The 27,983-nt window shown below is 50.2% G+C and overlaps 12 protein-coding genes across 12 annotated transcripts; 8 read left to right on the top strand and 4 right to left on the bottom strand.

Moving 5' to 3' along the window:
- Positions 1-3: 3 nt before the first annotated feature.
- AtWU_09401 (Zn(II)2Cys6 transcription factor) lies at positions 4-1,799 on the bottom strand (the record flags this gene model as incomplete). The annotated part of the gene is made up of 4 exons (XM_035504507.1): positions 4-819; positions 877-1,011; positions 1,069-1,668; positions 1,740-1,799. 4 exons carry the CDS (start codon positions 1,797-1,799, stop codon positions 4-6), a joined length of 1,611 nt encoding a protein of 536 aa, XP_035360400.1.
- A 1,352-nt stretch (positions 1,800-3,151) lies between these two features.
- Positions 3,152-4,640, bottom strand: AtWU_09400 (epoxide hydrolase; the record flags this gene model as incomplete). The annotated part of the gene is made up of 6 exons (XM_035504506.1): positions 3,152-3,328; positions 3,388-3,678; positions 3,738-3,941; positions 3,998-4,205; positions 4,263-4,561; positions 4,617-4,640. 6 exons carry the CDS (start codon positions 4,638-4,640, stop codon positions 3,152-3,154), a joined length of 1,203 nt encoding a protein of 400 aa, XP_035360399.1.
- A 336-nt stretch (positions 4,641-4,976) lies between these two features.
- Positions 4,977-5,959, top strand: AtWU_09399 (SDR family oxidoreductase; the record flags this gene model as incomplete). The annotated part of the gene is made up of 4 exons (XM_035504505.1): positions 4,977-5,012; positions 5,068-5,154; positions 5,205-5,360; positions 5,417-5,959. 4 exons carry the CDS (start codon positions 4,977-4,979, stop codon positions 5,957-5,959), a joined length of 822 nt encoding a protein of 273 aa, XP_035360398.1.
- Positions 5,960-6,452: 493 nt separating this feature from the next.
- AtWU_09398 (Zn(II)2Cys6 transcription factor) lies at positions 6,453-8,920 on the top strand (the record flags this gene model as incomplete). The annotated part of the gene is made up of 8 exons (XM_035504504.1): positions 6,453-6,563; positions 6,615-6,697; positions 6,747-7,405; positions 7,455-7,587; positions 7,640-7,843; positions 7,941-8,096; positions 8,153-8,327; positions 8,432-8,920. 8 exons carry the CDS (start codon positions 6,453-6,455, stop codon positions 8,918-8,920), a joined length of 2,010 nt encoding a protein of 669 aa, XP_035360397.1.
- A 2,837-nt stretch (positions 8,921-11,757) lies between these two features.
- On the top strand, positions 11,758-13,386 carry AtWU_09397 (MFS multidrug transporter; the record flags this gene model as incomplete). The annotated part of the gene is made up of 1 exon (XM_035504503.1): positions 11,758-13,386. One exon carries the CDS (start codon positions 11,758-11,760, stop codon positions 13,384-13,386), a length of 1,629 nt encoding a protein of 542 aa, XP_035360396.1.
- Positions 13,387-14,769: 1,383 nt separating this feature from the next.
- On the top strand, positions 14,770-15,181 carry AtWU_09396 (alpha-L-rhamnosidase family protein; the record flags this gene model as incomplete). Its single annotated transcript, XM_035504502.1, has 2 exons — positions 14,770-14,970; positions 15,020-15,181. 2 exons carry the CDS (start codon positions 14,770-14,772, stop codon positions 15,179-15,181), a joined length of 363 nt encoding a protein of 120 aa, XP_035360395.1.
- A 953-nt stretch (positions 15,182-16,134) lies between these two features.
- AtWU_09395 (cytochrome P450) lies at positions 16,135-17,868 on the top strand (the record flags this gene model as incomplete). Its single annotated transcript, XM_035504501.1, has 4 exons — positions 16,135-16,353; positions 16,435-17,068; positions 17,118-17,440; positions 17,494-17,868. 4 exons carry the CDS (start codon positions 16,135-16,137, stop codon positions 17,866-17,868), a joined length of 1,551 nt encoding a protein of 516 aa, XP_035360394.1.
- A 499-nt stretch (positions 17,869-18,367) lies between these two features.
- On the top strand, positions 18,368-20,665 carry AtWU_09394 (putative C6 transcription factor; the record flags this gene model as incomplete). The annotated part of the gene is made up of 4 exons (XM_035504500.1): positions 18,368-18,477; positions 18,541-18,663; positions 18,720-19,461; positions 19,511-20,665. 4 exons carry the CDS (start codon positions 18,368-18,370, stop codon positions 20,663-20,665), a joined length of 2,130 nt encoding a protein of 709 aa, XP_035360393.1.
- An 88-nt stretch (positions 20,666-20,753) lies between these two features.
- On the bottom strand, positions 20,754-21,757 carry AtWU_09393 (DUF1445 domain protein; the record flags this gene model as incomplete). Its single annotated transcript, XM_035504499.1, has 2 exons — positions 20,754-20,915; positions 21,011-21,757. The coding sequence occupies 2 exons, from the start codon at positions 21,755-21,757 to the stop codon at positions 20,754-20,756; spliced, it is 909 nt and encodes a 302-aa protein (XP_035360392.1).
- Positions 21,758-22,273: 516 nt separating this feature from the next.
- AtWU_09392 (allantoate permease family MFS transporter) lies at positions 22,274-23,934 on the top strand (the record flags this gene model as incomplete). The annotated part of the gene is made up of 4 exons (XM_035504498.1): positions 22,274-22,487; positions 22,546-22,969; positions 23,036-23,438; positions 23,503-23,934. The coding sequence occupies 4 exons, from the start codon at positions 22,274-22,276 to the stop codon at positions 23,932-23,934; spliced, it is 1,473 nt and encodes a 490-aa protein (XP_035360391.1).
- An 88-nt stretch (positions 23,935-24,022) lies between these two features.
- Positions 24,023-25,067, bottom strand: AtWU_09391 (aromatic alcohol reductase; the record flags this gene model as incomplete). The annotated part of the gene is made up of 3 exons (XM_035504497.1): positions 24,023-24,478; positions 24,565-24,975; positions 25,032-25,067. The coding sequence occupies 3 exons, from the start codon at positions 25,065-25,067 to the stop codon at positions 24,023-24,025; spliced, it is 903 nt and encodes a 300-aa protein (XP_035360390.1).
- A 678-nt stretch (positions 25,068-25,745) lies between these two features.
- AtWU_09390 (Zn(II)2Cys6 transcription factor) lies at positions 25,746-27,768 on the top strand (the record flags this gene model as incomplete). Its single annotated transcript, XM_035504496.1, has 4 exons — positions 25,746-25,794; positions 25,853-25,878; positions 25,930-26,706; positions 26,761-27,768. The coding sequence occupies 4 exons, from the start codon at positions 25,746-25,748 to the stop codon at positions 27,766-27,768; spliced, it is 1,860 nt and encodes a 619-aa protein (XP_035360389.1).
- Positions 27,769-27,983: the final 215 nt, after the last annotated feature.

Genomic DNA, 27,983 nt, shown 5'->3' with positions numbered 1-27,983 from the left:
GGTTTACTGCACGGCCGTGAGGCTGCGAGTCATTGAGGATTGTTCGAGTATGCGTGAACGAGGTTCTTCCTGTCTACCATCTGCACACAAGACAGAGGCCAACCGGTAACCCATGGTCGAACCAACACACTCAAGAGCAAGCCGGCATAGAGTCAATTGGTCTGCTGTCGCAAGCCCAGAATTTACAACCACCCACATCGGCCACAGAAGCGTGTATCCATTCGCCAGCTTGCTGTTGGGGTGCAGCTGGAATTCATGATTTGGGGTGACATGTCCCAATGTGTAAGTCACGGTGTCGCAAATCACCTCTATCAGGCTTCTGATCCGATCGTCTATCCCGCTGAATGTTTCTACAGGGAAATATTCAATATGTTCATCGTTTATCGCAGATGCAAATGGAACGTACTTCTCCCAACACTCGAACACGTGGACGAGATAGAGAATTTGTGCTGCCTGGACGACGGCCAAGAAGCATGGGGTCCATGGATCTCTCGAAGCAGCCTGCTCTGCATGATTCACTTGGCCCATACCCGGCACGGCAAATTGGCGTTTCCAATGTTGAGGAACTGCCTCATCCCAAATACTGATTTGTTCCATGATGAAATACGCCCTTCCCAGAATGGAATGCAATAACCGGGCCCTGGCGGTGGGTGGGTAGTTGTGTTCGGTTCTTCGGAACTCGCTGGCCCCGTGACAAAACTCGGAGATCATACTGGTGATTATTCCTGAGCGTAGCACGTAGTCGGGATTGTACGCCATATTGATAGATGCTGGCAAGCAGGCATACGCAAACTGATTATTGGCTACCGCTTGAATTTGCTGCAACGTACAAACTAAGTCAACAACGGCTTTTGTGAATACAGTGGTTTGACTTACTATTTGAGTGAATGCCCAACCGAATAGCTTGCGGGCATATTTGCTACTGCGCTCCGGTCTACCCCGAAGATGCATTAGAGAGCAAATTCCAGGGATGTGAGGATTCACTGCCCCCTGTCTCTCGCCGCTTAGATCCTGAGGTTTGGTAAGCAAGCGGTGCCGGTTAACCCCGGTCGATATTGGTAAACTTACCATGAACATACTCAAGAACAGCGCAGCTGCAAACGTCTCGTCTTGAGTCGAGGTCTCCTTGTTGCTGAGTGACGTTGTGAGCGATTTCAATGCCACGCCATAATGCTTCCTAGCATTCACGTAAAGCTCATTTACGCGAGCGGTGTTGAATAACGAAAGGTAAGATACGCTAAGGATGGCATGTCTCAGGGAAGGGTCATTGCCTTTCTCCTGATATAGCTCAGGAAGGAAGGCAAGATGACCCTCACAGGGAGACTTCTCAGTAGGCAGGACATGCTGATGAAAGAAATAGCAGAGTGACTGCCACTCCAGACATGGTGTTATCGCAGCAGGGGGACTAGGTGGTGTGGATGGGGATTTAGTGGGAATCAGACGTGTATCTGTTCCATCTTGGTCTGATACTGCCGCGGACGGTGATGTTGAGCCACTCGCGGGCTGTTCACCGTCCGTAGACTTTTTGGTTCGTTTCCTGGCTGCTGCCTTGCCTGCTTGAGGTTCTTTCGTGGCTTTATATTCACGAAAGGCGAAGGCATCCGGATAACCCGTACACTGCCTCCCCTGTGTGACGCAGCGACGGCATGCTGGTCGAGCACCATCACACTGTTCCAGGTCAGTTAGGAATCACGTAGAAGAAGAGACAGAACAGTTTTTATCATAGTTACCGAACTTACCTTCACTTTACGCCTCCGGCATACATAGCAGCCGGTGCTAAGCCTTCCAGGGAACACCATGTGTATAAGCGGCGGAGACGAAGCTACCAGATGCAGGCAAGGACAGATGCAGGTCAGCTCGGAGAATGGAAGAGGTTGTGATTTGCATGCAACAGAAAGAGGCAGTGCTTGCGAGACCGACGATGTGATTCATTCCAGTGCAAAAAAAGAATAGCAAGCGGGCAGCAACTGCAAGGTTTCAGGTCCCCGTCTGGAAGAGGGGAAGTGCGACGGCTTTCCGCCACCAATCGGATATCGGGCGGGATCGACGCTCCGTGGATGTCACGTGTGCCAGACCCTCATCTCTTTGGGGCTTAGCGCTGTCGTGGCCCTATGGGGCCACTCGCAAAGTAGCCCCAGAAATGGTTTAGCGTCTGAGATGCCAAGACCGCACCGGGAGTGCGAGCCAATAAGCAGCCGTTCTCACCAGCGGTACCAGGTTTCCCTTCCAGAAGGAGTTCTGCCGCGGTCTTGGCTTAAGCTTGACCTACTTTGAGACTGCCGACTCTATATCCGGTAAATGTTTATCCATACCCTGTACAGGGCACACAAAACCAGCCGGTGAACCCTCATGCAACATGAGAAAAATTCATGTAACGGAGAGATGTTCCGGCTTATTTACCTGGATCTAAATGCTCTCTACATCTTCTCATATTCTACTACACCCCTGTCGGCCAGTACTTTCAAGAGCTGGGTCCTCAACGCTTATACATCATTTTAATATCACGAGCGCCTACGAAGGACATGCCAAGTCGTATATGATAAACTACAGTCCATTCTACGTTTCATATCTCTCGTAGTGAGTTCAGTGTTCGATCTACATATATCTAGGTTACTGATTACCAACACACATCACATGAGCCCTCACAGATCTTTTCATGCTGAGGGCTACTAAGTCCTCCTTCTCGGAATGAGGGCCCCCGACATTCCACCTAGGATCTGCAATACTTAGACTAGTCAACCTGGCACATGAGTCAAATGCTCGAGTAGCACTCTACTAACAACGCTTTGCGGGTTCACCGGCAGTAGTGCTCGGTAGTACATCGGTCTCTATTATCACACTTCGGTTCCTTTCCGAATGAGCGGGGACTAATGGAGGAGATAGGTGCTTTCTGGGGAGAACCCAGGCTGCATGACGTGGATTGTAGATTTGTAATTGACAGTCCCCGTCCGGCATCTCAACTCCACATATTCGAGGTCGTAGTTGGTGCAGTTTGTATGTGTGTCCTATACCTTGCGCATAAGATACAGGAGAGTGACAAAACCATATCCAAGGGACTAGAGCAAAATACGTCATGAAAAACTCATCTTACTTCATCATTCGACCGAATGTTGCGGCCATCTGCTTGCTGTATTGAAATCGTCATATTACCTCAGCCACGGCTTCCACCGTTCTTGAATACTGGTCCTTCCTTGTCGAAGAATTCTGCAACATCGGCCACCAAGGCCTCTGGTCGTTCCCACGCAATGAAATGTCCCCCAGATTTATGTTGCTTCCAAAATTGAATGTTGCATGTCTCGCTCATCCAGTCGCGGGGATATAACCACAGCTATCACAATGGATGAAATCTCAGTCCATGCCACAGAAATTCAACAGCAGCTGACATACCTCCTTTGGAAAAACTGAACAACCGACAGGCTGGGATATATATCTGCCGAGCATACTGTTTCTGTCTTCATTCAAAACTGCTTCTGCCTCCTTATAAATTTGCATTGCTGCACTCGGGCTTCCTTGATAGTGTATGAATGTCCAATGAATGAGTTCTTCTTTTGTCCAAGGGAAGTCGTCAGTCCATGCCTTTAGTTTGCCCACTAGCCAGGCCAGCATGCCGACGGGGGAGTCATGTAACGCGTAACCGAGCGTCACGTTCTTTGTCTCTTGGACTCGCTGATACCCGCGCTGTGATTGGCTCCGGTCAGATGCAAACAGCAGTTAGTCATCTGCTTAGTACTACTCACTTCATTATGCGCAAACCATCTTGTCCTCTCCAAGTTCTCTAGCTCTTGCGTATCATAATCCATCCTCTGGTACCGCTGGAACTTCTCAACTGAGCTTTCTGGACTGGGCGGAAGCGCTAGGAACATGTTTATGTGGATCCCTAGTACCATCTCTGGATGGCCCAATGCCATGTATCGAACAATAGACGAACCCCAGTCGCCACCCTAACCGGTCCCTTACTTCAGTGGCGATGAAACGGTTGAGAAACATTATAGCTTACCTGACAAACAAATTTATCGTAATGTAGCGTAGCCATTAGTCGAGCAAAGCAATCGGCATATTGCTCCAAACCAAACCCGCTCTGCCGAGAAAAGTCGCTGAAACCATAGCCGGGTAAAGATGGCGCGACGACATGGAAAGCCTGCCGTCCTTCTGGAGGGTCCGTGAGTAATGGTATAATCTTAAGTGATTCCAGAAATGACCCAGGCCTAATAGAGGTACATTAGCACGTGTAACGGCAATCCAGAAGCAGTATGTTACCACACCATCCATGAACAAATAGTAAAGGAATTGCGTCCGCCCGTGACGACGGATGGTGCAGAAAATGAATGTCCAATGCTTCAAAGCCAGGAACTTGGATCGGCGTCTTGAAATGACGAAACGTATTCAGGAAGCCTTCGAACTTTCTCCAGTCATAGTCATCGCGCCAGAATTCTACAAGTTGCTTGAATTCGGCATGCCCAATCTCTAGGTCGTTCCATTCTACCTCACCCATGCGCTCATCGAGACGAGCCATCTTGAGTTTCGCTTTGGCTTCCTCAAGGAGAGTCTCGGAAATATGGACCTTGGATGTTTTTCTGCTTAGTATCTTTCACCACGCCAGCCATGTAAAACCTTACAGTAAATGGTCTGATGTTTTCCATGTTGCGGTTTAGTTTCTGTTGTGAAAAGGAACTTTGGTGTCAACAGCATAGATTCCAATATGTTGCGAAGTCAAAAACGTAATTACAAAGGAAGGTTGATTTATACGTCTTTGAACCCTTGAAATAGAGGCGTGGTATACACTCAGCCTAAATTTACGCTGATATCATAACCAGAGTTGGCCAAGTCGGCGTTCTCCACTTCGGAAAGGCATTACCCGCCAACCCCACCGAATACGATTAATCCCCCGTGTAGATTTATAACAAGACCTCAGTACTGGCTGTAACATCTCTTGGACCAAAAAATTGTGAACTTTTCTATTGATTAAAAACATCAAAATGGAGTCTTACCTAAAAGGCCGCACGGCAGTTATTGTGAGTCCTCTGTTCCACGTAGTTGTCCCTCACTAGCTAATAATGCTATCCTAAGACCGGCGCCTCCATGGGCATCGGTGAAGCTATTGCTATAACCCTAGCTGAGAATGGAATGAATGTCGCTCTATTGGCTAGAAGCGGGGTATGTATAGCACTAAATTTGGTTCACATGGAATTCTGACTTGAAATTAGTCCAAGCTAGAAGCTGTGAAGGCTCGAATTGAAAGCAAATGCCCCAATATCACAGTTCGCGCCTACAGCGTTGACATCCAAAGCCATGCGGAGGTCAACGCGGCTGTGAAACTTATCGTATCTGCGCTAGGAGACATCGAAGTTTTGATCAACAATGTAAGCTTGCTTTCGGGATTCGAGGTAAGAGATGTGAAAGCTGACCATCGCCAAAGGCTGGGCTCGCTCTTGGTGCACCGGGGAGATTCTGGGAACTACCGATTGAGATGGTAGAGCAAATGAATGGCACGAACATTACTGGAGTGATGTACATGACTCACAGCGTCCTCAACGAGAGTATGTGGCCCAGAAAACGCGGCACTATCATAAACGTCTCGTCGGTTACCGGGCTTGAATGCCCTCCTTTTGATGGGGAAGCCGTATATCACGCAAACAAAGCCTGTCTTGAGGCATTTTCCAACAGTTTGCGGATGGAAACAGCTGGATCTAACATTCGTGTGTCAGTTCTCCGGCCAGGCTGTGTGGTCAGTCACTTTCATCTTCAGCGCGTCAAATATGATCAAAACGCGATGGATGAATTTTTCTATGGCTATGAACCGCTGGTACCAGAGGATCTGGCTGAGGCGGTATGGTATATGGTCAGCTGTCCTGAGAGGACTACAATTAAAGCACTCGACTGTGTGCCAACCGCGCAGAGAGGCCTTACTCGCTTTGACCGGGAATGGAATGCACGAAAGGACGGAGACAATCAAGCATAAAAGGCATGACAGTCATTATGGTAGTTTACAAATATCCTAAAGAGAATTTGAATAAGTCTCCTTTCATTATTATGATTGTCATTATTATTCATCAATCATAAGTTGGAGCAGTCCAAGGGTTACTGTATAAAGAATACAACTGGTCTAGAAGAGACAAGTCCCTACTGGGTCTTCGACCTAAAAGAAGTCTTTAGGCAATAGTTATTGCATGGTAGTAGATCACACTTACGGAATAAGTCAGTAACTATTTATGCCCTTTTTGCCACCAACTAATCTTTCTTTCCTCTGCGCATTGACTATAGTCAGCCTCGACGAAGCTGATGATGTACCTAGGAATGGAAGGTGGGTTAGATAGTAGTTCATCAGACTGCCATTTATAATTAAGGGTACAGGATCTTCAACTTTAAGTGAGCGGGCCCCATTCTTGCTGCTGACAAACCACCCCGCTCAGGGCCCACAGTCTCAGGGTCGTCCATTTTCGATCAATCCTTTCATGAACATCGACACAATACCTCATCATCTCGCTGCTCTGAGAATGCCAGCTACACAAAAGAGGCAGCGTGTCTCCATTGCTTGTGTACCATGTAGAAAGAAGAAACGTCGGGTGAGTCTGAAGACATATGACAGCTGGTTGCGACCCTGACCCTGAGTATAGTGTGATGGGCAGAAGCCCGTTTGCCAAGTCTGTGAGAGAGAAGATCGCGAATGTGAATACACATATCTTCTTGAGAAGCGAAAGTTGGTGATACGGATACTCTGGCTGGACGCATCGCTGAAAGGACCCTAGGCCTCCGACCAAGTGCTACATCCATGCACTCCACTCCAGGATTGCTTTCCTGGAACATCAACTTGCAACAACCCGCCATGGTGCAGAACAAAGTGAGCTCCTGACTGTGGGCCTAGGCAGTGACGAGGAAGACTTGAAGACGCATAATGTAAAGCCTGTATCACATAGCCTTTCGGGCTTCGGGCGAAATTTTCAACTTTCAGGGGCGTACGGACTGTTCTGCTCTAGGGAGCTTGACGAACAACAGCAAAGCTCTAGCGGGGTGGGCATCTTGGAAAATGTAGATTCAGTATCAGGAGAGCCGCTATTTCTTTTTCCAGATGCACAAAGCCAGCTTTTAGACGACTTTTGGACCTGGAGAAATACTTGGCCAGTCCTAGTCCATGAGCCTCTGTTCAAAAAAGACTTAACCAACGGTGGAGTCAAAGTCTATGCCACCCCAACCTTATTGGCAGCAATAGTAGCCTTCAGCTCCCAGTGTGCCGGTGATGCACAGCTCAGCATGTGGGGAACATCAGGCGAGGCTCTTGCTAAACATGCAAAAAGCAAAATACTCGCGCAAATAGAATATTCCAGTCTGTCCCTTGTCCTGGCAGCAGCTATTATCGCTCTAAGGGAATTAGCAGTCGATAATCTGTCCTCTGCTTCGCAGTATATCGGTAAGTCCATGTGGTAACAGCACACATTGAAGGCTCACATGTCTTTCAGGGATTGCCTTTCGACATTCTCTGACTCTTGGACTTCATATCGAAACACCAACAATGGATGAATCGATACAAGGCTCCCAAGAAGTTCTAGAAGCCCGGTCACTTGCATGGTGGGGTGTTTGGCTGCTGGAAAAGTCTGATTTATCTAGAAAGCTATACGTGAACATCAAGCTAATACCATGATAGACACATATCCCAAATCCTTGGCCAGCCAAGTGCTCTACGCGACGGTGACATGCGTCCAGGGCCTGTCCCAATCCTTCCCAGTGTCGAGTATCGCCTATGGCCGGTGTTTCACGCGTCAGGTCCAGAATTGGCATTCTCGAGTTTGTCAAATCTTCAATATGCGTGTAAGCTAGTGTGCATGGTATCACCTATTCTGGATGAAATGTAAGTGTTCACTGCGAAACATCGACAGCGCTCATGGTTTTTTCCCGGCCAGACTCAGAGAGGCCTTTTTGGAAGATTTTACTAACTGCGCCTCAAGTCATGCACTGGCATCTCCTCTAAGCATACATGAAAAGGAAGAGAAAGCTACAAAGACTCATGTCGCCATGTCCGAATTCTACAATAACTTACCGAGTCATCTCAGACTCCCTGCCACCGCTACGACGCAACTGAGCCCACCTGTTTACCAATTCAAGTATACAATCCTAGGAGACCACGACGAGAGTTGATGAGGAGCTAATGTATGTCCAGCTTGCTATATCACAACTTGAAAATCATGCTTCATCGTCCTTTTTTCAAAACAGCCCCGTCAATGCATGATTTGGATGAATTCAAGCGCCCGGAAATGGTACATATCCAATCAGCAACCTTTTCAGCCATTCGCATAACATCCATCGTTAATGCGTATAGAAACTTCTATCCATTGGTAAGTACATTTAATGAATCACCTCCACCGCCTTCTTTTTCGTCTACGTTATACGCATATTGGCCCATAATGAAATCTTATCTAAAATACTGAACTGTAATTAGGAAACTCTTTCCCCGTTCGCTGTCCATAGCCTGGCAACTTCATCTCTCGTGCATCTTTTGAATGCCAATTCGGCTGATGCCACTCTGTCGCAACGGACAACGCACCTTTACCGTCTCAATCTCCGCTTCCTGGGCCAAATGAGCTCAACGAACTATGGCAGCAATCGCGCAATAAAGGCTCTTACATCCTTAGAATGTGAGGGGGGTGCATCAATTCTGCCGAATACCACGAAACCATCCATGCGTGACCGCGGAGCAGAATGTAATGGTTCCGTTTCCGCGGGGCAAAGAGGAACGCCAACCACAGCACTAGACTCGATGAACATTTCCGGCCATATAGATTTCATGGAGAATGCTTTCGATTGGTTTCAGTTGCCTCTGAACGACCAACTCGTTTTTGATGATGTCATCGAGAGCTCTTTGTGGGAGGAGGTATGCGAAAGCTATGACCCCATGGGCGGCCTACCGCCTCTCCACCGAAATATGTAGGTAGTGCATCGGCCGAAATAATATGGTTGTTTCTTATCTTCTGGGGTAATTCCCTGCAGGTGGAGATTGGAAGAGAAAACAAGGCTTGGCTTTGTTGATCTGGAAAGCAAAAGCCCGTTTCCCCGGAGCGTAATCAATATACTCGTTGAAATTTCACCCCACTCGTGCAGGTCTACAAGCGGTCTGGCCCTCACGACTTATTAGACCCTGTCAATCTGTTCTGCAACATCGACCGAGTACTCTAATCGATCACGCGCCGGTCTTAGCACAAAGCTAGACTAGTCTGTAATCCCATGATGGATTCTTACCCATTCAATCATCGCTACGGATTACAAACGGGTTGTTTCGGCCTGTCTAGATTGTGTGGTCGATATGACAAGTGGGCAGTGGGCGTGTCATGGGGTGTCCGTACAGAGCGGCATCCGATTCACGATAAGAGGGGTGGGAAGAAGTGGATTTGGATTGCGATCTAGATCAACCTCTGAAAGACGAATATTAGCACCCGGCATTTGACTTTTCGAAAGGCTGGCTGAAGGTCAGACTGCGGGTCCGGCATACTCTAACCGATCTCCCGTCTGTGGGGCGTTGGGGACCAGAGATTTCTCTTTAATCTTGCTTTTGAAGGGCGAAATTTTGATTTCACCTTCATGTCAAGGCTATGGACCAAAAGATGCGGCTAAATCGGAAGACAGCGTGGGGAATCAGTAAGGGGCGAGTTTTGTAGAGTCAAGCAGAATGTACAATGTAGGTAGATATGGAGCGAGATGTCAGATGGATGGATCATTTGGGGTTGTCCCTTCCGAATGGGGAATGTTTCGGCGCCCCCGGGTCCGGGGGGCAACACTTGCCGACTGCGCAAGGGCGTGATCCTTTCCTTTCATTTGCTTTCCATCTTCATTCCTTTCTCATTCCTTTCCCTGCATGCCTGCAGACACAGCCAGGTTACATTCCAAGAATGTAACATCTTGTTCACCTCATGCAAGCAAGGCCAATCGAATTGCATGAATGGCACATGTTCCACGGATAACCACGAGGGATCAGTCCGGTACCCCGAATCAACAATGCTTTGATGCCTGGCTCGTTATCGTGAGAATGCCCGGTCGACAATATGGACCTCTTCATGGTCGAGCTACACTAGAATACTTCACTCCCTCTGCATTCGCCTCTCCCTAGGCCATACTTCCGTCGGCGTCTGTGATACCATCTTCCGTTAAACTGAACGCTTGACACTCTTTGTTGGCTGTTCGATTCATCCTTCCTACCATCTCCGTGGGCGAATGATTGGACGACCTGTACGCCATCACTAAGATTAGGTTACATTCCGTAAGAAAACTGTTGCAGCAGCCCTGCCGATGCCGGCCCGACACGTTTTCGGCTCGGTCAACACTTTGGCAATCCCGGCATGGTGGTTATTGTGCTACCAGATGCATCACCCCATGAATGTAGTGGTAACGCCAAGAAGGTGCCAGAAAGGCAGAGTCATTGACCTGTCAAAGGACATCGTGAATACATACTTGAATGCGATTGGGTGCCGACACCCTTTATTGCAGGCTACATGTCGTCTTGCTGTTCGGTTGTCAATGACACTCGCTCGGTCTCTTTTCCGGCAGCCACGCGACGACGGAAATGCGCTGTTACCGGTCCCCATCCTCCGAAGCAAGGGATAGGAGGCAAGTACCCTACACAATGTCCACGGTAAGGAGTCTTGAGTGTAGATTGTCTAGAAGTAGCCCCCAGGAATGTGGCGGTGCACAATTCTGAACGGGCAATGTTCTAGAGCAAGTGATGCCATTTGCTCGGCCCATCAAGTGATGCTATTCTGCTTACACCGGGCATTACCATTCTCAACGTTGAACATGCCCGTCTAGTTCAGTCATAGCTCGTTCATGTCAGGCGATAGGTCGCTTTGCCTATCCATGGATGGCCATGCTGCAGGGTTACATGCAGTAAGAACGTGGATATCCCCATGCAAACCGGATTTGTCAAGGGTTTTGCCTCTGGAATGGCGTCATGGTTGGTGGTTGAAGATGGGATGGACCAAACAACGTCTGCGGTTTGGGATGCGGTCGGTGGCCGGACTACCGCTTTGGGTACCCCGACAAGCGCTCGAGCCGCTGATTGGCGCGACAACCCAACGTCCTTATCAAAGGTATTCGATGGCTTGGGCACTGGACATCTCACGGGGTAATGCCGACGATGATGGTGTGTAGCTTGAGCTCATTTGTCATAGAAATTGTCACATTCTTGCTTTCTTTTTTCAAGGGCGGGACTTTGCAGGCGTTGGGTACAAGGCGCAGTGCATTGTGTTACTTGAGTGTGCCATGTGCGGCTAACCTTCATCAACACAGGAATGGTGGGGAGAAGCAATGAAAGTTAATCCAGAGCGTTCCAGGCATTTTCATTGATCGTCCCGGCCGTGGCCCCACGGCGATCGATCGATATCGGAGCTGCACCTTCCCTACGCCTACTGCTACACGCTACAATCGTTTCCTCGGATACTCCGACGTTCATGACGTCGTGCCACCATTGCTTTTCCTAGAGCGGTGCATTCGGCCACCCTCAACTCCGATGTTGGGTCTGCAGGGCTGAAGTATGTGATTTCACTATATAAGACGCTCGCCTTGTTCCTGGTGTGGCCTTCTCCATCCATACCAAACCCACCTACCTTCCAGTTCCTTGTTCTTTCCCAGCGCTCTGTTTTACTGGTACAGGACTATAACCTCGCCCGACATTTTATTTGGCCTTCGTGTCCTGGCCCATTCCTTTTTCGAGATATATTTCATGAATCCCACAACGGCAGTGTTTCTTTGGATCACCTAAGAAACAATTCTCTGATCATGGACACAAAAGAGCTATTGGAGAAGCCCTCAGGAAAGGAGGAGGCTTTCAGTCCCACGCGCCAACCTGGGAATATGCATGCCGAGCATGCCACCCAGCCAGATGATGATAGCGAAATTCAAGGGAAGTTTCACGGCCCCGTGAAACGAGAACTTACCGAGGACGACTGCTACGAGAAGCTGGGCTTCTGTTTTCCATGGTACAAAAAATGGACAATCCTTACGGTCATCTTCGTCGTGCAAATGTCAATGAATTTCAACAGCAGTACTTACTCCAACGCCGTCCCGCAACTCTCCGAACACTTTAATATCAGTGAACAGGCCGCCCGAGTAGGCCAAATGATCTTTTTAGTCACATATGCTTTTGGCTGTGAACTGTGGGCCCCATGGAGTGAGGAGTACGGCCGGTGGCCGATAATGCAGCTCAGTCTACTGTTCGTGAATATCTGGCAGATACCGTGTGCTCTTGCTCCTAACTTCGCAACGATGGTTGTCTGTCGTGGCCTTGGTGGTATTAGCTCTGCAGGCGGCTCTGTGACTCTCGGGATGACGGCTGACATGTGGGAGCCCGATGATCAGGGCTTTGCTGTCGCTTATGTGGTCTTGTCCTCCGTGGGAGGCACCACCATTGGACCGATATTTGGCGGAATGATGCAGCAGTGGTTGAGCTGGCGGTGGAACTTCTGGATCCAGCTTATCTTTGGTGGTGCTACTCAGCTCCTGCACTTCTTCCTTGTCTGTGAGACTCGATCGACGATTCTTCTGGACCGAGAGGCCAAACGCCGACGACAAACCGGCGAGGATCCTAACGTGTATGGACCGAACGAGCTGAAGCCCTCCCGACTCAACATCAAGGAGGTCCTACACGTTTGGCGCCGACCCTTCGAGATGTTCCTCTGTGAACCCATTGTGCTCTTTCTATCTTTGCTCTCCGGTTTCTCCGATGCGCTCATCTTCACCTGCATTGAGTCGTTCTCTTTGGTCTTCGCACAATGGGGGTTCAATGCCGTCCAAATCGGTCTGTGCTTCGTTGCCATTGTGATCGGCTACTTGTTTGCCTACGGTATCTTCCTACCCGACATCTACCGTCAACGCCTGGTACGACGCCGGGAGGGAAATGCCTCTCGATACGCTGAGCGACGCCTTCTACTTTTGCTCTTCATTGCGCCTCTTGAAACGATTGGACTGTTTGGATTCGCCTGGACCTCAATGGGCCCCGAGTACACCCACTGGATCGTACCGTTAGTATTTGTGTTCCTGATCGCTATTGCTAATTACGGCATCTACATGGCTACCATCGACTACATGGTTGCCGCTTATGGAGAATACTCTGCGTCTGCGACGGGAGGCAATGGGTTTGCGCGAGATCTGCTCGCTGGACTCTCAGCCATGTATGCAACACCGATGTACACCAATATCGGTGGCAGATTCCATCTCCAATGGGCGAGCACCATTCTTGGCTGCTTGTCCGTCCTGGTGACAGTCCCCATCTACATCTTCTATTGGAAGGGACCTGAGATCCGGGCCCGAAGCAAGTTCGCCCAGACTCTGGAGGCGGATCGGCAGCGGCACGCAGCCGTCCGTCGGTCTAGTCAGGTCACCATCTCGCGCAAGACATCCATGGCCTAAGCGCCTGGTTTGCGGTAAAGGTATTTGAGGGAGCGATCTGTCGGAGTTTCCTTTTTTGGCTGGTCCGAATGACGCCATGATTGACGGTTAAGATCCGCATGTATGCATAGATACCCGTTTTTCTTTTCTCTCCTTTTTCTGCTCGATGTGCTGTCTTCCCAGGGCGTCGGGACACGTGTACTTCAATGTATGTGGAATAAAACAAGGTTTACTTATCTGAAAAGTCTTGTCGATCTATCAGCTGTAGTTCCTGCCGGTGTTGGTGGGCTTAGTTCTTGTCCAAACCTCTTGCCACAGTATACTCAAGTCATACAGGATTGAATATCCTCGTCGCCTAGAATTCTCTACTTTTAAGAGCAGTAGGGATGTAAATGGATCACGTATGGTATGATATGGCATGATGAGGGAAGGATGAGTAGACCAACCTGGATGTATGTACGAAAGGATAAGGATTGGTCACCCACTTCAGCAGGTTGTCCGTATCCTAGGTCAGCGGAAGAGCTATGCCAACTTCAGTGGTTAGACAGCTTCTCAACGGATGCTCGGGGAAGGTAATAATTCATTATATGGTCATTTGCGTATTGATGGCGTTCTTGAAGTGCGAGAGCTCAAGTCTGAACCAAGTCTGAACACGACAGTAGTGGGCTTATATATCTTGCTCCTGTGCAGAGCAAAGGGGTACTCCTGTTGGCAAAGGACATCAAGTGACACGTTGTCATCTGCCATCTGATATATGATATCATGGTTATCTGAGGACATGGGTCATGCGCACCAGACTTTCTCAGCTATACTTGGATATCCAGTTGGAATGTAAAATTGCTGGCTTTGTGCACACTTTACAACAGGGAGCTGAGAGATGAGCATTCCTCTTGTGGTAGCGATCACCGCCATTTCCGCAACTTCTGAGTAGAGCAGGAGCTGAGAAATGGGATTATCGCCTATCCGATTCGATATTGCAGTATTCATACTGACCATTCTCATCACACTGAAGATGTGATTATAAGCTGAGAGATGTAACATCAGGGTGATCATGACTCCTTTTAGCATACTGGTAGGGTAGTGGTGAGCTGAAAGATGCCGTCTATGTGAACAGGCGGCCCATGCGTAGTTGATATGGGCCAATCACACTGGACATCACATTGCCCCTTGGACATGAAGTAGATACACCTTCAACTTCTTCACGATCGATCTACATGATTCGTAAATCTGCGGATATCTGCGGTCGTATATAGATTTGATGCTGGAAGATGTCTATAAATACGGGAATGTTCACCCCGTCTCTCAATGAAGTACCGCACACAGAAATTCCTTTTCTATTATGACAATCAATCGAACAATAGCTGCAGGAATATACCCTTAGTGTCTTATTATATTCTCATCACCATGCAATGGTACACAGGTTACGGCAGTAGAACCATGGGCAAGTGGGCGATTCTCATCAACCATGAGCGTCTGTACTGGTTCTATGGCGATGGGGGAAGTGCGAATGGCTACGAAAAGAGACAATACATGCGTCTCGATTATTTGGGATACATTTCGACATGGTCTCGCGATTATCATGTGTACCATGACAAGTGGGATCAGGTAGGCCCCACTTCATCTTGTGTCAGTGTGATTGAGCTAATTGATGTAGGCCCTCCCCTCTCACACCATGCAAAACGGAAACAGCTGGGCGTTCTCCGAAGATGATATCAAGGCGTACGGAGATATCATCGAACAGAATTCTGGAGGTGCTTATTTTGCACCGAATCCTTATTACCATCCCGGCGCGCCTCGGCGGCCACGTCGGCCTTGAATAACAGAATGTGAAAAGGGCATAAACGTTTCAGGGTGGTAGATGATGCAGGAGTGCAAAGAGAATTGTGGAGAAAATTTCTAAAGTGTCTTTTTCTTTTCGCTTCGACTCCTCTTTCTGTTGCTCATGGCTTTCCGGTTAGGTCTTGGTAGAACTGCTTATCTGAAAACAGTTAGGGTAGACCTCAGGATATAGATAGCTCACTAAGCAGACCCTGAGTAGAACATGGCAATTCAGATTGAAAACATTCCTTACAGCTGAGGTATATCAAGGCACCCGTGCTTCGAATCTCGATGGTACTACGAAGTAGTACTACTACTGGTATCTTTGAGTACTAAAATGACCGTGTTAAGCTATTGTGAAGTATCTACTAAAGTGCGGGAATATGTTGTAGGGGAATGGATCCCCAGAGGTACTGGGCACAACGATATATATATATATAATGCCGATATGGCTGCAGAGGTGATATCGACGCACTTAAGTAACAATAGACTGCGCTCGATATTGATACTGGATGCTGCAACCTATCTTCATCCTATCATTCCAAGCCAGCGAAGATCATCATCTCTCGGCTGCAGGAGCCAACACAACCGGGGGGAGGGTTCCGCAGCCAACCGCAGTGCGGAAGGACATTCCGAATTGCCGCACTGGGGCATAAGTGGAAAGCCAATGTCGGGCCGCCGATTGCCAAAGATTGGAGCGATAGTGCGGGGAAAGTGAAAGGTAAAGTGCGCCCAGACTACCAGACTGGACCAGCCAAAGCTTGGACATGTTGCTCGGTCGGAACTGGAGCCGTAGGAATGACGGCGGGTGGCTGTCTCCAGATGATATCGTATCCACCATCACCAGCCGAGGACAGCTGCATTGCGGTCAGCATACTTATAAAGGGTTCGCGTCGCTCGCATTCTTCCCTGAAACTGAAGAATCCATATCACATCGTCTACACCACAATCATGGCTATCCAGACGATTCTTATCGCCGCTGCGGCGGTGGTCTACTTCCTGGTGCGCTACATGAACCGCACCGATGTGCCCAAGATTAAGGGCATCCCCGAAATCCCCGGTGTGCCCCTCTTTGGCAATCTCCTCCAACTAGGCACTCAACATGCCATCGTCGCCCGGAAATGGGCCAAGTCATTTGGCCCTGTGTTCCAAGTCCGCATGGGCAACAAGGTAAGTGAAATATGCGATCGGAGACCTAATTAATTTAAACGGATCCTGTTCCTGACCCGCCCTTTCTTTGCTTCTTTCCAGCGTGTCGTCTTCGCCAACAGCTTCGACTCTGTCCGCCAGCTCTGGATCAAAGACCAGTCTGCTCTGATCTCCCGTCCCACCTTCCACACCTTCCACAGCGTCGTATCCTCTTCGCAAGGCTTCACTATCGGTACCTCGCCCTGGGATGAGTCCTGCAAGCGTCGTCGCAAGGCCGCCGCGACCGCGCTGAACCGTCCCGCCGTGCAATCCTACATGCCCATTATCGACCTCGAATGCACCGCCAGTATCAAGGAATTGTTCAAGGACAGCCAGAACGGCGCCCGCGATATCAACCCCAAGGCCTACTTCCAGCGCTTCGCCCTCAACACCAGTCTTACTCTTAACTACGGTTTCCGTATCGAGGGCAATGTGAACGATGAGCTGCTGCACGAGATCGTTAATGTCGAGCGTGGTGTCGCCAATTTCCGCAGTACCAGCAACAACTGGCAGGACTACATCCCTCTGCTTCGTATCTTCCCCAAGCAGAACCGTGAGGCACAGGAGTTCCGCGGGCGGCGCGACAAGTATCTGAGCTATCTGCTGGAGATTCTCAAGGACCGTATTGCCAAGGGCACCGACAAGCCATGCATCACGGGTAACATTCTGAAGGACCCCGAGGCTAAGTTGAATGAAGGTGAGCAGCCCCACGCGCTTCTGACTATAACAATTCTGACAATTATCAGCCGAGATCAAATCCATCTGCGTCACTATGGTGTCTGCCGGACTGGACACTGTCCCCGGAAATCTGGTCATGGGCATCGCTTATCTGGCATCCGAGGATGGCCAGCGGATCCAGCAAAAGGCCTACGATGAAATTATGAAGGTCTACCCCAACGGAGAGGCCTGGGAGAAGTGTCTGGTGGAGGAGAAGGTGCCCTACGTGAGCGCGCTGGTCCGCGAGACTCTCCGCTTCTGGACGGTCATTCCCATCTGCCTGCCCCGCGAGAGCACTAAGGATATCGAGTACAACGGTGCCACTATCCCTGCCGGAACGACCTTCTTCATGGTGAGTCTGGCCACTACAGTGCCCCATCACTACGCGATTGCTAACTAGGTCAGAACGCCTGGGCCGCCGACTACGACGAGGACCACTTCAAGATGCCGGAAAAGTTCATTCCCGAGCGCTATCTGGATATCGGTGAGGGTTCGGGCACGCCGCACTATGGCTACGGGGCTGGTTCGCGCATGTGTGCCGGCTCTCATCTGGCCAACCGCGAGCTCTACACGGCTTACATTCGGTTAATCACCGCGTTCACCATGCACCCTTCACGGGATGTGGCCGATCGGCCTATCCTGGATGCGCTGGAGTGCAATGAAATCCCCACGGGATTGACAACGGAGCCCAAGCCATTCAAGGTGGGCTTTACGCCGAGAGATCCGGTGAAGCTGCAACAGTGGATTGTGGAAAGTGATGAGCGGACTAAGGATTTGTAAAGGGTTCCTAGTTGACGAATTTTACGATTCTGGATGTATATACATAGTAGAATGCTGCCTTGACCTGTTGCCTATCTTTCTCTCTCTCTATCTATCTATCTATCTACAAACTTTCTCCGTGGCATTAGAAACCCACCTGCAAGTGGTGACACGGTGCAACTCTGTACGAAGGACACGTAGCGAGCAAAGCAACCCATTGAACCCACCTTCAGCCGAGGAACTGCATCTCGTCCCACTGTAGCCTGTCAGCCATCATCTCCATTGACGAATAACAGCCCGAGAGATTCTCGTACTAAAGCAATGGCTGCGAACTAGACTGCGGAACCCCGCCGTGGTGGCCGATCGGCGCTCCTTCACCGCCGCCCATCCAATGATGCATCGCTGGATTCTCTGCCTCTCGGCATCGTTCTTCCATCTTTTCGACTCTGCATTCTTGCTTCTCTTCTAAGACATCTCGTCGTTGTCCTCTGGATACTTACCCACCAGGCACTCCCACAACATGGACAGCCATCCCCTCGATTCGTGGGAGCGACCCCCAGACGACGATCTTGGCGATCGGGACGAGGCCCGACCGCGCAAACGCCGTCGCAAATACATCGCCAAAGCTTGGTATTGCTGCTCCCCCTTAGCTACTCGGATGCATTCACCGATCGCATCTAATCTACTCTCCAGTAATGAATGCAAGCGACGCAAAATCAAATGTAATGGGCAGTCGCCCTGTCAGCGATGCGGTCGCCAGCGCATCGAGTGTGTGTACGAGGCGCCGCCACGACCAGAGAGCAGCGCAGAGAACCAGTACGATAATCCTCTCTAGAGATGTAAAAACGAGAAACACGATTAACATGAACCAGTGAAACACTCGATCGTCTCCTGACTCAAATGACAGCCATGCAGGAGCAAATCACTACCCTCACCACAGCCGTGCACGCCTTGACGCAAAATACCCTCGTCTCAACAGCAACAGCACTGCCGCGGTCGGACGTAGCATCTCAGCGACCCTTCCGGCGGCACTCCTCCATCAAAGAGAAAGAATCTGTCTTTCAAGGCCCAACCACCTCCGCGTACAGTCTGGACCTAGCGAAATCCAGCCTTCAGCGTCGCGGAATCGTCGAAGAACATCCCGATGTCGCGGATGCTGAAGACGGCGATGTTGACGGCGACGAGGGCGATACGGCCCCTTCTCAGGTGATCCCCATGGCTGTCGCTGCGTCGCCGCCACGCACGCGCCATTATCCGTCCGGTGATCCACTGTGGACCATCGGGAAGAGTGAAGCGTTGCGGCTGTGTCGCGTGTACGAGGAAGAAATGGGAATTATGTACCCTGTGCTAGAGCTACCGCAGCTCCTGCATCAGGTCGAGTTGTTGTATGGGGCGGAGTCGTGGCCCCGGATACCCGTTGCTCAGGGAAACGAAGAGCAGCTGGATAGAACCGCTGTGCATATTCTGCGCCTGGTGTTTGCTTGTGCGCTTACAGCCGAGGCAGCGGGAAGCAGTGCCTTGGCGCTGAGCTTGTTCGAGAGTGTCCGAGAAGTGGCGGATAACTTTGTCTGGGGAGTAGCGGGGATCAAGAACATCATCTTCTTGACGTTGGTGGTGAGTACACCCATGCCCTATATTCGGAAATATGTCTTATTAGTTGTAGGCCATCTTCTACTTTCAAATCGACGAAGAAACCCTCGCCTGGCGTACCATCGGCATCGTCGAGCGCATGTGTCTCGAACGAGGCCTTCACCGCCGCGAAACCCTCAGCCAGCCATCCATAGCCAAGGCAGGCAAAGACCGCGTCCTCCGACTCTTCTGGTCGATTTACATTCTCGACATCCGCTGGAGTTTTGGCACGGGCATGCCCTTCTCCCTTGAGGACAGCGACATTGACCCGTGGCTACCTGAGCCGGAGGAAAAGACGCCCTACCTGCGTGTCATGATTCGGTATAGTCGGATTGCAGCGAAAGTGTGGAAGTTTATTTCAGCATTCAACAACACCAATGAGATCAAGAAAGAAGAGATGAATTACCTCGATTGGCAAGTCCAGCGGTGGAAGGCAGACGTTCCGCCCGTGTTGAGCATTGACTCGGGTAACGTCCAGGAGGAGGAGCCACGGAGCTTGCGTCGCTTGCGGTCTCTGCTGTATTTGAGGGCGAATCAATTGCGCATGCTGATCCATCGTCCTGTGCTGCACTCGGCGGCACATATCGCCAAGTACCCTGCAGAGTCGCAGACCGTGGTAGAGTTAGCGAAGGAGTCGATCCGATTCATCACGAATCTGAACGAGACGACGGATATCTATCGCTTGCAGCAGGTGACCTTTAATTGGTTTCTGGTCTCTGCTGTCGCGGTGGTCTTTCTGGCTGTCACGCAGGCTCCTACCCACTTTAGCACCACTTGTAAGGAGGAGTTTTACATGGCCCTGGAGCTGATCAAGGGCTTTTCGACGAGGTCGTATATTTCGCAGCGGCTGTGGAAGTCCATTCGCAGCTTGAGGAAGCTAGGTCCGCAGTTAATGCATCGGCCGGTGCAGAGTCAACAGGAGCCCGAGTGGAGAGGAGGCGCTGCAGTGCCAGCGGAGAGAGGGGACCTTGGCAACATGGTGGAGGTCGCACCGAGCCAGTCAACAGGCACGCAGGAGCAGTCACCGCTGGACGGGGCGCAGATGACACGCGAGCTAATGGAGTGGTTCGAAGCGGTGGGGAATCTGGAGACGCAGATTATGGGCATGGCGCCCGAGGGATTTGATGCCGGATGGCAGCGATATGACTATGGGGAGGAGTTGTCGAGTGTGATGAAGGATTGTTTTTAAATCCATCTTCCAATATGTAGCATTGTTCTAGTATCCAAGACGCTGCCCGCTTCATAACAGCTCTTTCTATCGTGTATGTAGAGTACCATCAAATCTTTGCTCGGAAAGCCGCGATACCCCCCTTCAACCTCTCCAGATCCTCCACCACCCAATCCGTAACCAGCATATGCCCCGGCTCATGCGCAAACACCAACCCATCAATCTTCTCCCCGGCCGCCTCGACCGCCATCTGTGGCGTCACTCCACACGCCTAACCATGATCCCGCATTAGCATACTCCACATACACTTCATCAAAACGCAAGGGGGTAAACAAAACGAAGAATAAGAAAGTATATCTTGCATACCCAAAAGACAGGCACCTCCCCCTCCCCAAACTCAACCTTATCCCCAAAATCCGGATCGTGAATATCCCGAATGCCCAAGCGCTTCACCGCATCCCAGCCCCAAGCAATCGGCTCCCCGTGCGTGGCCAGATACGGGCGCGTGATGTCCCGCACCCGCTCGACCTCTGATTCGTGGTATGGGCGCATCGACACGGTGCATGTTGCGTTGGTGAAGATCCCTGCAGGCGAGAGAGGTAGCGACGTGCGGTACATTGGCACGAGGGTGTTGGTTACTTGGTGTCGTGGGGTTAGAGGCGGGGTGGCATTGCAGAGAGCGGCTTCGAAGCTGTAGGAGCAGCCTAGGAGGAAGGCTGTGTAGTTTTCTGAACTTTGTTGGTCTTCCGCATCATTCGTGGACCATAGGTCCAGAAGGTCGCGTTTGTTGGCCGCGATGCATTTCCCGTGCTTGTATACTCGGTATGCAGGACAGTCGGTGCGGATGTCAAAGTCGCTGTTACGGATGCATGGCGTTGGGGAGATTTTGTGGGGGTTTCCCGGGATGCTGCTAATTCCTAACAGTGGGCAGGCTACGGGGTTGCGGAGGCAGAGGTTATGGAAGTCCTGGCTGTATTTCTCGGGCAGAATGAGGAGATTGGCTTGCAGGTTTGTCCCGGAGTAGCCGGCTGTGTTGGTGATGGTGTTTTGGCGAGCCAGAAATCGGGTTTTCTGGCTGCTTAGGGTTTCCGGTGTCTGGGTGGTGATGGTCATTTGGGTTGCTGTATGAATTCTTGTCATATGTACCTACCATGCAGTAACTTTGACATTGAGTTAGCATATATAATCAATAACCTCTCGACCGATAGACCTGATAGCCTATCAATTGTTTTGTATCTACCCCATACTCCTCGTGTCTCTATCGGCAGGTGGGCTCCGATATCCGGGGATAAACGTGTTGGTGCTCCACCAGCGTGATAAGCGTTGGTCGCTTTAGTCCGCGATTTCACCAATGAGCAGCTGCCAGATGATATCCTCCCGGGCAATCTTAACTTTGCTTATCAGTCCATCGGCCCGATGGGTGACCCTGTGGAGCGTAATGCTACTCGCCCCTCACGATAGATAGCTTCCCGGTTTAATGGCCGTGTTATCGATCCGTTGCCGCCTTCAGGTGCTACCCTGAAGGGCCTGGTCCATGGTTCTTAACCCCAGATCTTCCGCTATTGACGCTTTCATCATCTTCCCTCTTCCCCCACTTTCTTCTGGGTTTCACAACTCACTTCATCCATCATGACTACTGATCAGATGGATCCCGTTGTTGAGCGCAAGTCGCTCGAGAAACCATTCGAGCAGGCGTCTCCTGAAGAGACCGCCATTGGCGACATTGACGATGTCGTGCTCGACCCAGCGAAGGAGAAGAAGCTTCTCTTGAAGCTCGACATGGCCTTTGTGCCCATCATCATGTTGACCTACCTGTCGTGTTTCCTTGACCGCAGCAATATCGGTGAATAACCCCCAATGCATATTCTCCACGTTGGTGCAGCTGGCTAATGATCATCCAGGTAATGTAAAGGTAGCTGGCATGCCTGAAGACATCCACGCCTCTGACAGCGAGTACTCCACCGCCGTGTCTATCTTCTATGCCACCTACGTGCTCTTGGAAGCCCCATGGGCGGTAGCAATGAAGAAGCTCACGCCACGGAATATCCTGACCGGTCTATGCATCATCTGGTCCATCACTACCGTGTTCACGGGGTTCATTCACAATGTTGCCTCGCTCTACGCAACACGTTTGATCCTCGGAGGCTGCGAAGCCGGTCTCTTCCCCTGTCTGAACCTGTACTTGACCATGGTATACCGTCGAGAAGAACAGGCAAAGCGCGTCTCATACCTAATGAGCTGCGCCGCCATCTCCGGTGCCGTGGGCGGTCTCCTCGCCTATGCATTGCTGCACATGGACGGTATAGGCGGCAAAGCTGGCTGGAGGTAAACCTATCCCCCCTTCCTCATCATTCTCAGCCATCCCATTCCCAATGCTAATGAGAGAATCAGATGGGTCTACATCATCGAAGGAATCTTCAGTCTAATCTGCGCCGTCCTAATCTGGTTCGGTCTCCCCAACGACCCCAGCAACGCCTACTTCCTCACCGACGAAGAGAAATACATGATGCGCGTGCGCAACGAACAACGCCGCAAGTACATGGGCAGTGAGCACTTCAGCTGGGAGGAGATGCGCATTGCTCTGCGTGATCCCAAGCTCATGTTCTCGGCTCTCACGCAGTTCTGTCAGGATATTCTTCTCTATGGGTTTAGTACCTTCCTCCCCACCATCTTGGGGAGTCTGGGGTATAACAGTCTTATGAGTAATGTTCTCACGGTGCCGGTGTATATTTGGGCTGCCATTGTGTTTATTGCTGTCGCGTTTTGTGCAGATCGATTTGGGAGGTTTTCTATCGTATGTCTTTTCCCCCCTAGCGGTCCTTTTACTAGGGATGAGGTGGTGCTAACATGATGGATAGTTCATCCTAGTCACAAACATCTTCGGCATAGTCGGCTACATTCTCCTCCTGACCGTCTCCAGCGACCCCGTAAAATACTTTGCAACCTACCTCTGCGGTGTGGCTGTCTACACTGGTGTCGGTCTGAACGTGGCCTGGTTGAACGTTAACGTGGCGCCGCAGTACCGGCGTGCACTTGCCATTGGTCTGCAGCAGACAGTGGGTAACTGTGCTGGTATCGTAGCGGGGCAGGTATACCGCACGTCGCCGTATGTACTGGGGAATGCATTCTCCCTTGGAGCATTGGTGGTATCACAAATAATTGTCGCGCTTCATGCAATGTACCTGAGACGCGAGAATAAGATGAAAGAGGAGATACTGGCAGGTGAGAAAGAAGACACGCGAAGAGTGAAGACCGGCGATGGCGAGGTGGAGTTCAGATACCATACTTAATATCTCTATTTATTTAATCAAAGATTTATTGCTCGTTCCAAGTACTTGGTGCTGCTACGGTACAACACGGAATATCATCCATGACATCCTAATTGACAAGCGACGCCACAACCTCATCGAAATTCTCCTTCTCAAGCCCCAACCTCTCATTCCACGATCCCCCGGGCACCCGTGACCAATCTCCATACGGGCCATCCGGGAACCTCGCCCACCCAGCCGCCAAGAGTAAAACTCTCACGGCAGTCAAGTCCCCACCCTTGAGCCGCTCGGTACTTTCTTCGATAACCGGCTTCAAGGCAACATCAGTGACCTTCCAGTCCTTGCCGGTGGCTTTCTCCAGAGCACCGAGAATCTGCTTCTGAGTGGTGGTGAAAGACTCGACGTAGACGTATTGGTTCTGGGTCACCTCCGGGTTCCGCAAAACGGCAACGAGAGCACGGCCGATTTGAGCGAGGGTGCTCACTGATGCTGTGTTGGTGCCCTCGTCGTAGATGGTTGCTTCGTGGGATTGGAGGTTGAAGCCTAGGAAGCCGTTTTTGACACCCTGTTGTGGAATTATCTTAGCTTTTCTTCTTCAATGCAACATAGGAAAGGATATGCACTATAACTGTGTGCTGTACATCTACTTACCGCATCGAAAAAGGGACCAGTGATGAGCGCAGTCCAAGTTAGCCGATCCTGTCTCTCCTTGAGATAATCGACGTTGGCTTTCTTGCCGTCGAGAAGCGGTGCGAGAGCCCGGACGCGGTCGTCGGCGGTGTTGTTGCCGTATTCACTGGGGATAAACCGTTTCACTCCTGCATCGACGGCAGCGTCGATGAGTTTCTGTTGGAAGGAAAGACCTGCATTGCCTACGATGCTGATCACGGCATCTTGGCCCTTGAACGCGGAGAGGAGCGAGTCGTGGCTGTAGTCTGACTTGATGACTTGGAGGCCGTCGGGGAAGGTGCTGGTAGATGACTCTCTGGTGAGTGCGGTGATGTTGAAGGCTTTGGATGAGAGGAAGGCTTTTAGGACATGAGAGCCTAGGTTTCCTCCGGCCTGGGAGAGCTGATGTTAATATTGAAGGGCAGTAAGGACTTTCTGAATTCACTTACTCCGACAATTACCACATTCTTTAGTGAGGAAGCCATCTTGCTGGGATGATTATGAGGCTTTGTAGTGCTTTATATGGTTGGGAGTATCGAAGTATCTTGCTGGAAGTTTTCCAATTCCTGTACTGTTCTGCAGATATAATAAGAATGTGACGGTCTTCATCCAGCACTTATATACATCATCTTGCTCATTAGGATTGGTAATCACGTAAGTGATGCTTTCTGGAAAGTGTTTCCTAAATGTGCTTAGCCATAGGTACCTGGATATCACGCCATCTCCATCATCCCGGAATTGATCCCGGTTTACAAATCGGCAGTGAAATGACATGTATAGTTCCGAGGGTCGAGTGCCTTCTGTTCCGGATCCTCGAACGCTAAACCACTTCAGGCGTGAAAGTGCGATTGGTCGAGAAGGGGGCAGAATGACACAACTTAACTGCCGTAGTGGATTATAACTGCCAATAAGCAAATAAGGCACATGCACAAAGACAAAGTCTATTCATAAGCGTTTACCTAAGCTAGAAACACAACGTACCGCATTAAGCATTGTGCAGGTCCATTGCCACTGAACCTTATCCTTAGCATTTTGTCAGTACCATTGCAATTATTAAGCACCTGAGCTCATGAGTGGCCAGCTGCAAGCATCCTGTAACGGACATTGACGCGCCTCTTCATCCTTCTGGTTGCGTGAGGCCCTCATGTCTGTAATGGGGCAATATGAAACGCCAAGAACTGGCTCAATCAAGAAGAACAGTCAAATCTCGAGGTAATCTAGTCCTGATAACACCCTAAATAAGTATATAAGCCACTAACATAGATTAAAGCGGGGTGCGCACGGTGTAAGCAGCGTGTAAGCTAGTCGGCGGTTCTCATGTCAACGTCAGAACACTAAATACCACAGCGAATCAAATGTGACGAAACTAGGCCTTCTTGCGTGGCTTGTTCTCGGAGAGGATACGACTGCCCGGGGTATCGCAAGGATGTCAAATGGTCGGTTAAGCATGAAGCGAAGGGTCTGGCTTCACATGATCCGGAACAATCGGAGTCCTCATCACAAAATGGACCTCTTATGGGTTGGTTCACTGAACCAGCGGAGAAGCTACGTCTTGCTTTGCTGAGCGATCTGCAACCTCCTCTTGAGCGTAGCCAGTCCTCTACTGAGACCATTGAGCAATGCGAGACATCAAATCCATTTGTTGAAAGAACAGAAGCGCCCGATCATTCGACCACAGGCAGCGGTCCAGCACTTACATTGCAGACCTCCGACGCCGAAAGCAGCCCGGGGAAACAACATGACGCTGGCATAGTATCACGGCTAACTGATTTGTCTACGAAGTTGCGAGCATACTATTTTTCCGACACATGCCGTATCCTTTCCGCTTATGATTCTCCAACGAATCCACTGCGAGAATGGGTCGCACGGCTGTCCAGTGAGCACCCCGTGATCGATACCTGCGTTCTATCCATATCGGCTGCACATCTCTCGCAGCAACAGCGTGAGATGAGTAAACTGGCTGCAAGCCACCACACAGCAGCACTTTTAAAACTTGCTTCTGAATTCGACGCTCTGGACAAACAGTCACCGTCAGACTCACCCGATAAGGCTTCACTCTCCCGAAAGAACACCGGATCTACGACTGTCTTACTTCTTGGGATGACTATGATCGGAAAAACATCTGTGTGTATATCTCTGCTGCTGATATAACCTTCACTAATTCTAACCCCTACCCAGTCATGGAATGATCCATCGTCACTTGGAACGCAGCACCTCGAAGCGGCAAGGGCTATTTTCAAGTCGTTATATTGCGAACGCCACTCTGAGCCTTTGCCAGACTCCTGTTTGCTGGGACCAGATGACCCGCGTCCTCGACAATTCTTCGTCGGAGCTTTAGCTTACTGGGAAGCCTTGATGTCTTTTGTCATAGACAACAGCACAGACACGACAGACTACCTCATACCCTTCGGCGACGACGAAAGCAACATATCAATCATGCATCCCTGGAGCGGTATGTCTCCCAAACTCTTCATCTATCTGTCAAGGGTCGGCTCTCTCGCCCGACAGGCGCACCATCTACGGCGGGCAATAGCTTCCCCGCAACGGACACAAAAAGACCGACACGAACTTCTATCGCAAGGCAAGCATCTAGAAGAGTTGATATGCCAATACAAATTTCCCCGTCAGGATCAGTTCCAAAGTACAGGTGATCCATCTACTCCAATCCTCCATTTCCGATTCCTAGCTAGAGCCTATGAACTATCGATTATGCTCGAGCTGTGTCGAACATTTCCCGAGTTGCTGCGCCGGGACCAACGGGAGTTAAATCACGACACTCTGAAACAACATCTGAATACGCTGGCCATCACGATTCTCACGCTTATTGCTAAGATACCTGAAACATCTGGCACAAAGGCGATTCATATGCCGGTTCTTGTGATAGCGGGAAGTACGCTTCAGTTTCAGCGGATTGAAGACATGGATATCGATATGGAAGTATCCACTGAAGGTGCTCCGGGATCATCTCGTACAGGTGGACAATTTGATATACAGTTCTGGCGGTTATTTGTCGATTCTAGACTCGACAAGTTGGCCACTTATATGGGGTTAGATACAGTGCGGCGGGCATGTAGGATTGTAAGAGATACCTGGGCTCGGGCGGACCGGTTGTTGTTGAGTAGTTCATTGCATGTGCATTGGATTGACGTGATGATCGATAATGGATTGGAGACTCTTATAGGATAGATTGTCGACAGATTGGGTACCTGATTTGACAGCAGGATATCTACCACTGGCTCAGAGAGACTCCCACCAGGCCCATGTCTATATTTCATCAGAACATACAAGATTCCTTGGCCGCTCCTCTCATATCCGCCAGATTGTTCAATTCCCCCCATCTCAATGGCGAACCGGATAAATTACGACAGCCAAGAGATCTACTCGCAGAAGATAAAAGACAA

Source organism: Aspergillus tubingensis (assembly GCF_013340325.1).
Source record: "Aspergillus tubingensis WU-2223L DNA, scaffold_11, whole genome shotgun sequence".
NCBI lineage: Eukaryota > Fungi > Ascomycota > Eurotiomycetes > Eurotiales > Aspergillaceae > Aspergillus > Aspergillus tubingensis.
This window is presented reverse-complemented; position numbering and strand designations above follow the sequence as displayed.